General features: G+C 40.1%; 1 protein-coding gene across 6 annotated transcripts in view; it reads left to right on the top strand.

Moving 5' to 3' along the window:
- CTNND2 (catenin delta 2) overlaps window positions 1-16,073 on the top strand; it is a 936,316-nt gene that overhangs the window by 865,754 nt on the left and 54,489 nt on the right. For all 6 annotated transcript variants that reach the window (XM_067730382.1, XM_067730378.1, XM_067730381.1 and 3 more), the window contains one exon: window positions 15,824-16,034. In XM_067730382.1, coding sequence (XP_067586483.1) covers window positions 15,824-16,034 — 211 coding nt within the window. The remainder of the gene's footprint in view (window positions 1-15,823; window positions 16,035-16,073) is intronic.

Genomic DNA, 16,073 nt, shown 5'->3' with positions numbered 1-16,073 from the left:
GCTTATAGAAGCATCACCTCGATCTCTGTCTTCATCTTTACTTGATGTTCTCCCTGTATACGTATGTCCGCCTCCAAATCTCTCCGTTTTATAAGGACATCACTCATACTAGATTAGGGACCTACTTGTTCCCGTATGACCTCATCCTAAAAAATGACATCTGCAACGACTTTGTTTCCAAATAAAACCGCGTTCTGGAGTAATGGGGCCTATAGGACTTCAGTGTATGAATGGGGGGGAGGGGAGATACCCAGTTCCACCTGAACAGTAGCATTCCCGTTTCCACCCTATTTCACCCAGAGTAGCCCCATCAGCTGCTAAGCAGGCAGCCACTCTGCCCTTCACCACAGGATGGAGGTCAGCCACTTAATTTTACTGGTTAGAACCAGCAAGGATGGCAGTCCTGAGTCTCCAGCTAAAGAAGGAAGGAAAGAAGAGAAGACAGAAAGCCCTGCCGACACCTGGATTTCAGACTTGAGGCATTAAGAACTGTGAGAAAATAAATTTCTGATAGAAATCAATTTCTAACACCCTGAGTATCACCAATAGTGGCTAAGGGGACACCTCCCTGAAGTTCCAAAGTCCTCTCCAGCTTTGCTCTGGCCTGAGTTCCTTGATGAAGAACAGAACCACCAGATGGTTCTATGCTGTTTCCCAAGTCATGGTTGTCCTTCCTTGAACCTGGCTATTTATTCTAGTCCCCACCCACCTCTCACCTCCTGTACTTGACCTTTGCAATTTGTCACTGGAAGGAAAGTAGTTTCTGCAAGACCTCCAGGCAGCTGGTGGAACTATGCTAGCCCTAACTGGCACCACTGAATCTTCACTCCTTCAAAGAAGCTAATGGCCCATACATTCTAGGAAGCCTATACTCCAAGTCTCTATTGACTTTGAAAATAAGGTAGCAGAGACTGTTCATTCTGGATTATAAGATGTACATAGAAAAGCTTTTCTGTAACTTGAAGACTCCTCCTTGTTTCTGATTGGTGCTTGGCTTGGGTTTGCATGCATTGTTTTGATTTGTTTCGACGGTGCTGACCACAATCACTGCATTATCATAATTAAGTTGTTTGTACACCAGAGTTCAGGCTCTTCGGTGATCCTTTTAGTCACGCCAAATCAGCTTGACACAGTGCCGGGGCAAAACCTGCAGTGTCCGTTCTAGAAGTTGACGCTGCTAAAAAAGTCATCCTTACCACAGGAATGGCCCTCTCATCACCACACCTCACTGCCATGAGGGCAGACAGCCAGGAAAATCAGATTTCTGAAGATGAATGCATACTTCAAGTTTTCAAAAACTGCAGCTGCTTAGATAAGAAAACTCAGACACCAGCCGCTTTGCTGGACTTTAGGGCAACTGATCTGCAGAAACCCTGTGTCTAATATTTTCCTGCCTTTTTTAATCTTCCCTACAATCTCTTCCATTCACCGTATCTTCCTCCTTTGCTACAAGTGAAATCCCATTACAATAAAGAAATTGCCAAAGGACTATCCAGTTTTTTTCCTTTTCCTAGAGTTTTGCAGTATTAAGCGTTGCTTGTAATAAATGTGTCATCAGCTGGGCCCAGATCTAATATTTAGTCACTTTGATTGAGTGGGATTAGTGGAAATAATCTTTGGTCTATGTTTGGTCCTCTAGGCTCATTTTTTGCTTCTGCCTTTATTCTCTTTTATTCTTTTATTGTTTATCTTCATGCTTTATCTTTTTTCTATTTATCACCTTATGGAGAGTCCATATAATTATAATAGTTGTTGATATAGCTGTTGATATAGTTGTTGATATAGTTGTTGATATATAATTATATAGTTGTTGATATATAGTTGTTGATATATATAGTTGTTGTATAGCACAAACACACCAAAGTTTTAAACTCATCAAAGTATAAATACTTTAAGTTTTAGTTGTACACACGGAGCATAAGCCTACAATATAAACACCGGAATTCTAGATACATTAATAATGCCAGCAATTCCATACAAAACGTCCACTGTGGTTAATTAATAAAGAAACGGGCAATATTGTATAGCCCAATATATTTTTACATTCATAGGAGGATTGTTTTCACTAGCTAGGGAATTTGGAGAAATATCTAAAACATGACCACTTTTTATTAAAATAATTTAACATTATCTTTGGGTTCCAATAATGAACCCAAAATTGAAATTGGAATTCTGTCTACTATAAAACTATAAAATATGCCACGTTTCTTTATTCTGAAAAAAATTTTAAAATACAGGCAGAAACTAAAAAAACTAAGCTTTGACCTAGACATTTAGTTTTATAAACAAATTTTGTTAAAAATCTATCTCAAAGTGAGGACAAATAAAGAGAAGTGTTTTTTTTTTTCAGAGTTGCTAAAACTGTTTATTTTCAACCCAAAATTACTAGATATGCAACAGTGATGTGTCTCATTCATAGGAAAAAAGGCAGTCAATAAAACCTGACTCGTAATGGACCACATGCTGTGTTCAGCAATGACTTTAGAGAGGCTACTATAAAGAGAAGTTTTTTTTTAAAGAAAAGGTATTTTTACTGTTGTTGGTAGGGGCTGCTCTAAATCATCTTATACCCATGGAAGGAGATTATCTCCTAAGCATAAGGAGACAAGGATCTTATAAGATCTGGAACAAGTGCAGGTCCCTGGCATATACTTTAGGGTCCCATGATGTGTGTTAGAAGGTTAGAGTGATTGATGCCTCGAGTTACCTGCAGTCTGAAGTTTATTTCAGCTGTGAAGGCGGATCTTTCATGCCCTGGTTTGACCCTGGGGAAGCAGTCACCCAAAGCCAGATAAGACCCACTGATATCCAAAGCTCAATTCAGTAATATAAATAGAATGAGAACTGCCTAGTAGAAACCAGTGCTTGGCTTGGCTGCTGGGTACTAGGAAGAAAATCAACTTGGGACAGAAAAGTAAGTGAATTTCAGTCAACGAATGTTCTCATTTGAGAACCTGCACGGGGAATTCATCCATAAGCAGCTCATTGGTTAACGAGGAAAGTGGAATTGTAGGCAAATAATTATAACTCTTTCTTCTGTGAGACTCATCTCTCTGGCTTATGAAGTCCTCTGTGAACGAAGTATGGGAGTAGGGGGTGAATGTATGAAATCAGAACAAGAAAAATGCATTTAGGAATAAAGTGTATTTAGAGTGAGTGGCTCCTATCAGACAATGCTTAACATACACTACCATACATCCTCACCAGCCATCCTTTTGTGTAGTCGGAGCATTTCTTTTATTTCTGATTTTTATCAACATCAAATCAAGTTGCTGTGAAATTAAGGTGTCTTTGGTGGTACGGATCTGTGGGTATTTGGTGACATATAAGCATAGTAACGGGAACAGAAATGTAGCTGCCCTTATCCATCAGGACCACCCCAAGCGAGCCCCCCTCCCCAGACCCCCAGTCCTCTGGGAAGGGAATGGGTGTCATGCACAAGAAGGTTTCTCTTTTCAGATAAATTTGGGAAACTCTAGGTTAAACTAAATTCACCAAAGGGTTTCATTTTGTCTAACTGCAAGAGGCTTCACTTCGCTAATATACATTGTAAATTTCTGAGTTAAGCATCAGACACAGCATTTCCCACACATATGCTACAATGAAACCCTTTTTAGAATACAGCATCCTGTAGAACTAGAGTTCCAGGGATCTGTCACAGAGGTAGGTAACAACAGCAGGGTAAATGTGAATGAATTCCCATCAAAGTCCTGTGGTTACCTTGTGTAGTCAAAGAGCTGATGTAAATTGTTTATTCATTTATCAATAAACGTAAGGTTATTAGATGTCATCCTGTTCTTGGTTTATATTATTGTTGGAAAGATCAATTACATATATAAGCTAACTAGAGGAAACTTCAGTGAATGTCTATAGCAACTGAAAAAATGAGTTACAGGGTAGGTGTCATACAGGTGGTACAGATTATACCTGTGAAAAAAGTTCAGAGGAGGGAGTGAGGAGGGTTGGTTGGAGAGAGGAGTTTCTGGCCAAGAGACTCATGGAAAGATACCAAAGCCAGGATACAGTCAGCTCTGCAGCCTTACACACATCATTTAATCTCTTTGGGCTGCAGTTGTCTTCTATACAAATTGGAAATTGTATCTGCCTTTTCTATAGCCCTAGGGAGATACAAAGTAGAAACTGAAATAGATGTGACTTTTCTTGAAAAAATTAAACCACTCTCTAATGTAATCTATGAGTAGTAGCCCTTTGTGCCCTTTATTGAAACTCTTTTATTTTGGCAGAGGGGTAGATCAATTTGAGAAAGCAAGAACATGGGAATGCAATGTTAGAATTCTTCATTAGGCTACTTGCATTAATCAATGCATTACTCTTATCCCAATGTGCTAATATCAGGCCAGAGGTTCTATTCCTGAAAACAAGCTTTTCTTACAGAAATACTGACCTCATCTTGTCTCAGACATGCTATTGTCTGAAATTTTCATCTTAGGAGAGTTCTTGGATCTTTGTTAGACAGAAATCTTGACCTAAAAATAAAAAGCCTTCCTAGGTTTCTCCCCTGAAGCTAGAATCAGTGTTTAAATTTTCACCTCTACTTCCTTTCTGCTTTTAAAATGAGGCAGTGAATTGAGGTAATAATTTTTTTGCTATCATGCTTAATATTTAATCAAATTATTTAAATCTTGTTAAAATGTATTATACCAGTTACTTGCCTCATTTTCAGTATTTTTCAAAAATCAATTTATTTCTAGTTCAAAAAGGTGCTTCAGCAAACCTCCTGTTAATTAACTGTGGTTTTTATTTTTAGAGTGATTCTTCTACAAATTATGTATGCATATCTTAGCCACCTTCTTGTCCGTATTTCTACTCATTACCTTACTTCTTGACATTTCAACAATGTGAGAATTTCTCAGAGCCTAATTCAGTGAAATCCTCTGCATAAGATCTCAAGGTGCTAAAAAATACAATTCCTCTTGTCTTCCAAACAGATGGAGTAGGTTATTTATTTAGAGATGGTAACTCTTGAAAGAAATGCATACCATACACCGCAAATCTATAAGATTTGCTTTACTCGACATTATTTCTATTCAGAGGGTTGAGTTACTGATTGCATCATTTTCTCAGACCAACTGCTTACCAATTTTGGCATGTGAAATAGATTTTGATGTGTGTTATAAGGCTGTGCTTGTTTTTTCCAAATCATAGTTATTAGAAAAAAGCATAAGGAACTTTAGTGTTTCTTCCAGAATTTGTCTCAAGCTCTACCCACAGCAACCACTGACTGATTCCTTGACTCCAGCTGATCCCTTCTTACTATGACTTTTCCTCTCTCTTTCTATTTGGATAAATCGTTAATTAAAGCAGCTAGCAGATACATAAAAGAAGGTTCACTTTTTAAAAAAAATCAATGCATTTCATTAGATATTGATTCTAATCTGGCAGGAGCAAAGGGGCAGATGTAGAGACAAACAGGTCCCATTTTGGGAAAAAGGGGCCGGCGTGATGAAACCAGAGGGTCAGTGTTGTCACACCCATTTTCCAATCTGAGAAATAAAAGCATACAGACAAAAGCATCAAGAGAAAGGGATTTTTACTAACAAATTGTTGCAAGGGATCCAGACTTGAGAAAAACCAGCCTTCCACATTTAAAGTAAAAAAGCACAAATTTACCATGGTTTGTAAGGTCACATTTAGTCCATTCATGGTGGACAAGCAGCAGTTTTCTCACAAGATAATCATACCGTCCGTCACATATCAGCGTTGTAAACAACAGAGATGAAGTTGATTCGAAAGTCAGCAGCTGCTAGAGAATTACTGAAAGATTCATTAATTGGGATTAGGGATAGAAGGGCGATCCCGTGTTTCTTTTCCTTTCCCTGTTTTGGATTTGTTTCCCTGAGCTGGTTTCCTGTTTTGTTCTGTCTTCCTGATTCTGGATTGTGATGAGCACATGATGTGTAGACAGTCATGATGGAGTCAGAACAAGGTACCAGTTTTCCTTCTTGATCCCTCTGATGTGGAAGTTCTGCCCCTACAATGCAGATTTAACCACCGATGTTTGTGGTTTAGCAGTTTTCTGATTTGGTGGTTGACCAGTTGTACAGATGTAGGTGTATCAAGCAGTGTGGATTCATTCACAAAGACCTCTGTGCCTGGTTATCAAAACTAGACCTATGTGATAATAAATCTTGAGAGTTAACTTTTGTTTTGTTTGTAGATCCTAGGTCTGTAATTTTGTTTCCTTTATGTAGCAGAAATAACTTATTCCCTTTCACCTCATCTACTGGGATCAATGACACAGCAGTGGCCGAGGCATTTCTGCCAGTCTTCACCTCCACTACCTGTAACTCAGGGATTATTCCATTTCTCTGAGCTCCAACTTTTCAGTACTCCTGGCCGTGCTGCCTGTAGGCTAGGATTCCTTAAGCAATACATGAGCCAAACCAGTGTCCTAGGAGGATACTGTAGACCTCAATCCCACATATTAAATCTACTTGTTTTTAATGGCCTTGTCATGCCTAATTAAATGATATTTGCCTTTATATGTGACATCTCTGGCATGGTCATGGGTACAGATTTTATTTTTTTCAATTATGTTCTAGTAGAAAGGGGGACAGATTCTAGTTCAATCTATAAAAACCTATGGTCAAAGAAGGTAAACAGGCTAGTCAAGGCATTTTTATATTATTTAACTATTGTTTTAAGCTGTACAGACAGGACCACTCAACATATGTTGTTATACTAAAAGGATTATTATTAGTATTAACTTTTCCTGATAACTTATCTACTTTACAAATTTTCAAGAGATTTTTTCTGAATTCTGAAGAATTAATTAGAACAAGATTCCATTTAAAGAACGTTTAATCTAGTTTTTATACACATAACCTGTTAAATCAAGCATTAAAGAAAGAGGAAGTAGAAAGAAGGATTTTATAATAAGCCCAATTCAAAATAGAACATGAACCACAACTAAATTTGTGTCATTTACTCTAAGTAATTAATCCTTGTTCTCTTGATCTTGGGTTAGTTTGAAGTCCAGATTCTCAAAGTGAATGAGTTCTGGAACCCTGACTCAATCCCTTGGTAGTCTGAAAGATGTTCATTTGTTTCGAGGATTTCAGCTTTACAGGAGTGTCTGTAACCAAGAGCCTATTTTCTATTGTATCAAGTGTTAACGGTACCCATTAGAGTTCTCTGATCAGGCTCTTTTGATGTTTCTTCCAACAGACCTAATTATTATTACTATTATTTTTAGACACTAGGCAAACTCTCCAAGGCCAAGCAGGCAGCTGAGCCAGGGTTGGAACTCATCAGTTTGATTATATTTATTTATTTATTTATGGCTGTGTTGGGTCTTCGTTTCTGTGCGAGGGCTTTCTCTAGTTGTGGCAAACGGGGGCCACTCTTCATCGTGTTGCGCGGGCCTCTCACTATCGCGGCCTCTCTTGTTGCGGAGCATAGGCTCGGTAGTTGTGGCTCACGGGCCCAGTTGCTCCGCGGCATATGGGATCTTCCCAGACCAGGGCTCGAACCCGTGTCCCCTGCATTGGCAGGCAGATTCTCAACCACTGCACCACCAGGGAAGCCCCAGACCTAATTTTTTTTTTCAGATCTAATTATTGATCTGTGGTTCTGGCAGGGTCTTTAGGAGAGTGTGGGAGAAAATCAGAAACCACCTGTTGATGATAAGGCTGAATTGCTCTGATTATTTATTCATTACAAACAACAATATCAAACTTGAGACAAGTTTAGTTTTGCGAGAAGTTAGTCAGTGACTACCATTACAGTAAGTGTATATTACGGACAGTGAGGGTAATGAAAACTCTCCAGGATCTTTTAATTTATTCCATAAAGAGTGTGTTAGGATTCCCACCAACTGAAAAGGCTCTTTTAAACCTAAAAATGGAATCTTTCTTTTATTGGCCATTACTGTGCCATTCTTTAACATGAAAAGGAGCATGTTTCTAACAGAACCAAAATGTTCATAACTGCTGAAGTATCATCCTAAGACTTGTCATCACTAAGGAGGTTGAGTTTCTCCTTTTTTCATTTGCAGGTCTTTTTTTTTACTGAAGGCTTGATAAACAGGACAGCTCTTACAACAGTAATAAACCAAGCAAAAACTTGCAGAATGCCAAACATTCCTAATTATTTCTAGCATCCCTTATTTCATAAGGTCATGAAGAAAACTCTTTGATGTTACCCAGCAGCAGTCAGGGAAATGCCAGGGACAGTTTAGATATAAAAGACATTTTTTTTAAGTTTTATTAGTTTGACTCTGGGGTGTAGATTTGGAGAAGGCAATTTCAAAAAGAGCTATCAGTGCAGCTCAATATTAAAAAAACAAACAGCCCAATCAAAAAATGGGCAGAAGATCTAAATAGACATTTCTCCAAAGAAGACATACAGATGGCCAGGAGGCACATGAAAAGCTGCTCAACATCACTAATTACTAGAGAAATGCAAATCAAAACTACAATGAGGTATCACCTCACACCAGTTAGAATGGGCTTCATCAGAAAATCTACAAACAACAGATGCTGGAGAAGGTGTGGAGAAAAGGGAACCGTCTTGCACTGTTGGCAGGAATGTAAATTGATACAGCCACTATGGAGAACAGTATGGAGGTTCCTCAAAACACTAAAAACAGAACTACCATATGACCCAGTAATCCCACTACTAGGCATATACCCAGAGAAAACCATAATTCCAAATGACATATGCACCCCAATATTTGTTGCAGCACTATTTACAGTAGCCAGGTCATGGAAGCCACCTAAATGCCCATTGACAGACGAATGGGTAAAGGAGATGTGGTACATATATACAATGGAATATTACTCAGCCATAAAAAGGAACAAAATTGGGTCATTTGTAGAGACGTGGATGGACCTAGAGACTGTCATACAGAATGAAGTCAGTCAGAAAGAGAAAAACAAATATCGTATATTAACACATATATGTGGAATCTAGAAAAAAGGTACAGATGAACCGGTTTGCAAGGCAGAAATAGAGACACAGATGTAGTAGAGAACAAACGTATGGACACCAAGGGGGGAAGCAGGGGTGGTGGTGGTGGTGCGATGAATTGGGAGATTGGGATTGACATGTATACGCTAATATGTATAAAATAGATAACTAGTAAGAACCTGCTGTATAAAAAAATTAATTAAATGAATTTTTATAAAAATAGCTGTCAGGAGACACAAGATATAAGTTCTTAGTGCCTAAAGACAGAAAGTAATTGCTGTTTTGTTCCGAACTTTCCCATGTAAACAAGCATTCAAACTCTTTCAATAACCAAATACTACCATCTTGAATGCCTCACCTCTTTGGTTGGAAAGCCACATAAACCAGTCTTAAAATATAGATTTTTTGCATATGTTTTCTCCCCTTTTGTCATAAACTGTTCCTATAAATGTCCTTAAAGTGGCAGATTTTTATGAAACATTAAGCTCCAAACATTGACAAAAAGAGAAAGGAAAGAGAAAAAGGAGCTTGCCATATTGCAGAAAGAGCTGCGGCTGCCCACAGAGCACCGTGCTGCTGACCCTTGGTAAGGGCTAACAACTTTCCTTTGGCAAAGGAGGGAAAGGCTCTTTTCACATTTACGCGTAGACACACAGTCACAAGGAAATCAGTGCCTCACTTTTACATCTTCAACCACTGAGCAATGTAAATTCAGTGTGGAGAGAAGATTCTGGAAGATGGTGGGTAGGAAACCCAGGAATCTGTCCCCCGCACACACACAGCAGTCTCGCTGGCAGAATCTGTCCAGTGTAACTATTTCGGAACTCTGGAGTCTAATGAAGGCTTGCACCTGTTAGAGGAAAGCTTGGACGGTGAATTATGGTTAATTTTGGTCATCTTCAGCTCTTAGCACAGTAACAGCTACCCATTCTCACACCCAGCCCTTGGCAGGCAGCTATACACGTGTTCATGGGGAACTTGTATGCAGCTGGTGGGAGCTAGGGTGGGCAATAAGGGATCCGTCCTCCAAATATTGGGCACTCTGTGTTCAGATTGTTGCTACTGATCATGGAGTTGCAGACACAGAGGCAGCTGTTGTTGCACACGCCCCCCAGTTGTCGAAAACCCCTCCCCCTCCAGCTGAAATGACTTCCAGGGAACTTAAAGAGCTGGTGCCCTTCCCTCCCCCTTCATTGTTCTCTTTTTCCCCTTTTGGGAGCCGGATATTAAAGATTAGGACGTTCAAAAGCAAATGTGTATGTGAGGGAAATTAGAAAGTCACCATGGAGGCCCAGGGAAAGGCACAGGTTCAGAAAAGACCTGCAGAGACCTTCAGTTTACACCTCAGCACACAGACATCCTACAGCAATTAAAAACAAAACCCAGCAAACCGGCACAAGGGGAGGAATCTGAATTCCAGGGTTGCTATGTGGTTAGATTGCAGTGTCCAGTTTCCAACAACAACAAAATCACAGTGGATACAAAGAAACGGGGAAGTATAGCCCTTTCCAGGGAAAAAAGTGAACCAACAGAAACTTCCCTGAGAAAGAGTAAGTGGCAGAAGTGCTAGACAAAGACTTTAAAACACTGGGTAATTATAAAAGCTAGTCTTATTGTAAAAACAGTTTGTAACTCCACTTTTTTTGTTTTTTACATGATTCAAGAGAATAATGCATTTTTAAAAATTATTAGTCTAAAAGCTAGTATTATTGTACCTTTGGCTTACAACTCCATGTTTTGTTTTCTACGTACTTTAAGAAAGTGATACATTAAAAAAAGTTACCATTTTATGTTTTTGGACACAACATATAGAGATGTAGTTTTGTGATATCCATAATTGAAAGGGTTGGGGCTGGAACTATAAACGAGCAGAGTTTCTGTACATTATTGAAATTAAACTGGTATAAATTTAAATTGGAGTGTTATAACTTTAGGACATTAAATGTAATCCACATGGTAACCACACGTAGAATAGTTACAGAATATACACAAAAGGAAATGAGGAGGTTAAAACATTTCACTGCAAACAGAATCAAACACAAAGGAGAGAGTAATGTAAGAAATAAGGGACCAGAAAAGCTACAAGGCATGTAGAAAACAAATAGCAAAATAACACAAGTTAAGTCCCTCCTTACAATAATTATTTTAAATATAGAGGGGTTAAACTCCCCAATCAAAAGTCAGAGATTGGCAGAATGGAAAGAAAGAAAAAAAAAAAAAGATCCAACTATATGCTATCTACAAGAGACTCACTTTAGATCCAAAGACACATAAATCAAAAGAGAAAGGATATTTGTACACCTCTGTTCATAGTAGCATCGTTCACAATAACTGAAATAAGGAAGCAACCCAAGTGTCCACCAACAGACGAATGGATAAGCAGAATGTGGTATATGCATACAGGGGAGTATTATCCAGACTTTAAAAAAAAAAAAAGGGATAGTCTGATGTATTCTACAATATGAATGAAGCTTGAAGACATTATTGCTGAGCAAAATAAAGACACACTGTATGGTTCCACTTATATAAGATACTTAAGAGTTGTCAAAATCATAGAGATGGAAAGTAGCACGTTGGTTGTTACTGGATGGGGGTGGGGAGTTATTGTCTAATGGTTTAATAGAGTTTAATAGAATTGTAGTTTTGCAAGCCGAAAAGAGTTCTGGAGATACGTGGTGGTGACGGTTGCACAACAATATGAATTTAATCAATATCACTGAACTGTACACTTAAAAGTAGATAAGATGATACATTTTTATTATGTGTATTTTGCCACCATTAAAGATGGAAGAAAAAAAATTAGTTTAGAGCAACTCAGCAAAAACTCACAGGTCAGTTTTAGCATCTCCAGAAACAGGGAAGCCAAAGATGCACTAAGACCTCAGAGACAAAGGAGTTGTTATATTCCTGATCCAGGGCTGTTCTCGGCTGACATTTTTTTTTTAACCTCTTTCCTCTAACGTTGGTTTGAGAGATTTGAGTTTACCATATAGTGCATCACAAAGACCAGCTATACAGAGGACCATATGAACGATCCAGAGTGATATACAATCAGTTTAGGAAAGGACTCAAGATCACAGGTGGTTAGCCCATAAAACCACTCACTACTCAATACTGCCCCCACCAGTGGAGAAACCAAGGGGTAGTGCGCAAATGAATACCAGGAATAGGCTGAGTGCTGAAATAGAAACAGAAACAGGCACAGTCAGCGAGAGCAAAGCTCTGTTACCTCATCGTGAAATTCCTACCAGGTCTTCTGTGTACAGGAGCTCAGCAAGGAGCACCGCTCTAGGGCAACACAGTTTGTTAGGTCCCCTGAGTCCATCCACAAGCCTCCACATGCCCACCAACTCTGAACAGAAGACCCCAAAAAGAAACATAAAGAGAAAATAGTTTTTAATTGTAATTTACAAACACGCCTGCCCACACACAGGGCAGGAAGGGTAGCAAAGTTACAAGGTTACAGTTAGTCTGTCACTGATAGGAACAGTAGTTTTTTTTTTTACACAATTGTCATATGTCCAGTAGTCATCTCATATCAGTATTACACATGTCAAAGATAAAGTTGTTTTCATGAGAGACTAAGTAACTTCAAAGAAATGGCCTGAGGATTCATTTCTGTTGAGAATTTGAGCAAGACAGAGTGACCTTTAGTTGCTGGTGGTGGTGGAGTTGTTTTTGTTTTGTTTTCATCTCAGGGAGCATCTGTCTGAATCTCGGAGCAACATGCTTTTCTTTTGTAACATGTGATGCCAGTGAGAGTGGATAATGGAAAGCACCTTGGTTCGCAATGGTGGCAAGGTATTCACTTTGTTTTCCCAAATCTAAGTGTCTTTTGAACCTGATGACCAGTTTGTCTCTCCCATATGATGCTTACTAGTTGTGTATGTTTTTTTTTTTTTTTTTTGGCCGTACCGTGCGGCTTGTAGGATGTAAGTTCCCTGATCAGGGATTGAACCCGGACCCCGGCAGTGAAAGCACCGAGTCCTAACCGCTGGACCACCAGGGAATTGCTGAGCATGTTTTCTTTTGTGTGGAAAAATAAAATAGAAATCCAACGTGTCCATTATTATTAAGTTTCTGAATTCACTTGGTTTCCGCTACCCACCTCATTATCCCTGCTAGAAATTTCTGAATCCTCTTCCCCTGCGTTACCACCACCGTTTCACTGGGCTCGAAGCCTTGTCTGAGGACTCTCCATCATGGCTGCTCTTCTTTTCCTGATCCCCTCAGGGCCAGGTCTTTGTAGTCACAAGTTCCTTGCTCTTGTCCTGAAATATTAGTCACCTGCTAGGTGGTATGATCAGTATGAGTCGCTCTGTGATGTTAGGCTGTGTCATATTATTTACTTATTTTTAACCGAAGTTAAATGCAGAGGGAGGGGGAGGGGTCTTCAGTCTGCAGTGGTTGGCGGCACCCGTTCTAAGACAGGAAGCTCCTCTGTTTCCTGGCAGGCTCATCCACAGGGTGAGGCCTGTACACTTCTGCTCTCTTCCTCTGCACCCTCATAGCCTCCCAAAGCACTGCTGAGCCCCAGGTGCTCTTGATGTCCCTGTGTCCATATATATATGGCAGTGACTCCTGCCGTTTTCCACACTGGGGAGCACATTCGACAGTATTCGTCCAGCACACTGGGGCAAGTCGAAGAGGCTGCTCTGGGGAACGCGGTGGCTTCTGCCCCTTGAACATCATGGGGACACCTTGCTTCTCATTCAGGGCTCACGGGTTGGGAAGCTGTGTAAGATGAAACCACACTTTCAAGTCTGTTGTAATTTTTAAATTTTTATTTATTTATTTATGGCTGTGTTGGGTCTTCGTTTCTGTGCGAGGGCTTTCTCTAGTTGCGGCAAATGGGGGCCACTCTTCATCTCGGTGCACGGGCCTCTCGCTATCGCGGCCTCTCTTGTTGCGGAGCGTAGGCTTCAGACGCGCAGGCTCAGTAGTTGTGGCTCACGGGCCTAGTTGCTCCGCGGCATGTGAGATCTTCCCAGACCAGGGCTCGAACCCGTGTCCCCTGCATTGGCAGGCAGATTGTCAACCACTGCGCCACCAGGGAAACCTGTAATTTTTTAAATGATGATAACAAAAACTAAAAAAAAAAATGCTCTAGCCTAATCCTCTCCCTCTCCTCATTTTTGCTTTCAATGTTGATGATGTGCAAGGCCACACAACCAGTCTTCTGTGCTCATTCAGGAGTGGGGATGCCCCTGTATGCACAAGGATTGAGAGAGTTTGCTACTTCCTTCCTCCATCACTTCCCTGATAAAGAATGCGCCCATCTTCTCACTTCTGTGAATTCAAGTTGGTCTGACAGTGGTTTGTGCGGGGTTAATGATAAAGTCGCCAGCCTGCTGAGCTCAACTAAACTCATAGCCCGAGCTGAGTGTGATTTAATGATGAGTAGGTAAAGCCAGGTGCTCAGAGGACTATCGTGTACAGAGGATCTTCTCCAACCTGTTTTAAGTGCTGTCATTGGAAAATAAATATGCTACATTTGGGGGTTTTCAGGGAAACCATTTTTGTCAGACACTTCTCAGCTGTTGTCAAGTGAATGAAGACACTTTCCTATTTTGGTAATTTAGACATCAGCATTTTTTTTTCATCCAAGCTAAAATAAGCCACCTAAACATAGGATAAAAGCAGATACCAAAATTACGAAGTCTTATGTTTTATTTATTACTGCCTGGAATTAAGATGTCATTGCCTCCTTCCATGGTTCCATTTCCTGCCCCCCAAGCACCACGTGCCAGAGAATTAAACAGCAAAAGAAGTTATCCTTTAGAGACCTATAAGGAGGAAAAATATTTAAATGGCTTTTAGGAGCTGCCTAAATATGTCTAATTGGGGGATGGGAGACAAGACAGGAATTTAACTTTGGACACATGCCGATTCCACCTGAAAAATTTAGGAACAGGCAACTTTGCTACACGCATTCCTCTACTTAGTTCCAGAAGTAAATTAATGGAACAGAACTGCAAGCTGCAGGTGGGATGAATTAATTGTCTTGCAGGGTTATTGGTAATGCCTACATGGCTTTGTAAACTAAAAGTATTCCATAAAGATGTCATTATAAGTACCTCTGTCATGGGGAGTAGCATGATTAATAATGATAAAGTGAATTAAGGAAGCAAAGTTGCATTTTATCTTATTTTTTCCACGGGAAGTAAAACATGTCAAATTAGTAAATGTTATATGGTAGAACCATTCAATAAAATCCCATCAGAGAGACAGATCGATCATCCAGTTACCCTAGTTCAAAGGACACCTAGTTTTATATATTGTTTGTAAAGTTTCTCTCCCCTGCTTTAAATGTTTCTCTTTGCTTTATAGGGACCAGAATGCAGATGTCATATATACATACATTTTTGTGTTTTGACTCTTATTTGTTAAACAATACAAGTCCCAACATAGCTCCCGTCAAGGCATTCTGGAGGTTATGTTAGAATTACCCTATGTTTTCCTGACTTCTGTGAATAGCAAGCAGGAACTCACTGACTGCTAACTTCTACTGAGTCCTGAGTCCAGAGTCATCACTGTGTGTTAAGTGCTTCCCACACATTTCTTCGCAACAGCCTTGTAAGGGAGGTACCATTATTCTTGCTTCGCAATTTAAAAAGCTGAGGCTCAGAGGCATGAAATAACTTGTCCAAAGAGTCAGTCCCACATCCGTCCAGCACCAAAAGTCCGTACATTTGCTGTGAAGAAATACCATATTCTCTGTGTATGTGTCCACGGTTACCCCATAAAGAATAATCAGTGACGGGGAACAGACAACACTGCATTAACGTGGCCTCTTGTGTTCTCTTTTTCACCCCCGTCTGCACCTCTCCCTCCACACTCTTCCTCGGTTTTGACGACATTTCAACTCTTCCCTTCGTTTTCTTTTCCAAAGGCAAATACGCCATGCGAGACCTGGTCCATCGGCTTCCAGGCGGGAATAACAGCAGCAACGCGGCGAGCAAGGCCATGTCGGACGACACGGTGACAGCCGTGTGCTGCACCCTGCACGAGGTGATCACCAAGAACATGGAGAACGCCAAGGCCTTACGGGACGCCGGCGGCATCGAGAAGTTGGTCGGCATCTCCAAAAGCAAAGGAGACAAGTAAGTCAGACGGTGACTTCCTATCACAGAGAATTGGTA

The sequence above is a fragment of the Pseudorca crassidens genome, chromosome 3 (assembly GCF_039906515.1).
Source record: "Pseudorca crassidens isolate mPseCra1 chromosome 3, mPseCra1.hap1, whole genome shotgun sequence".
NCBI lineage: Eukaryota > Metazoa > Chordata > Mammalia > Artiodactyla > Delphinidae > Pseudorca > Pseudorca crassidens.
This window is presented reverse-complemented; position numbering and strand designations above follow the sequence as displayed.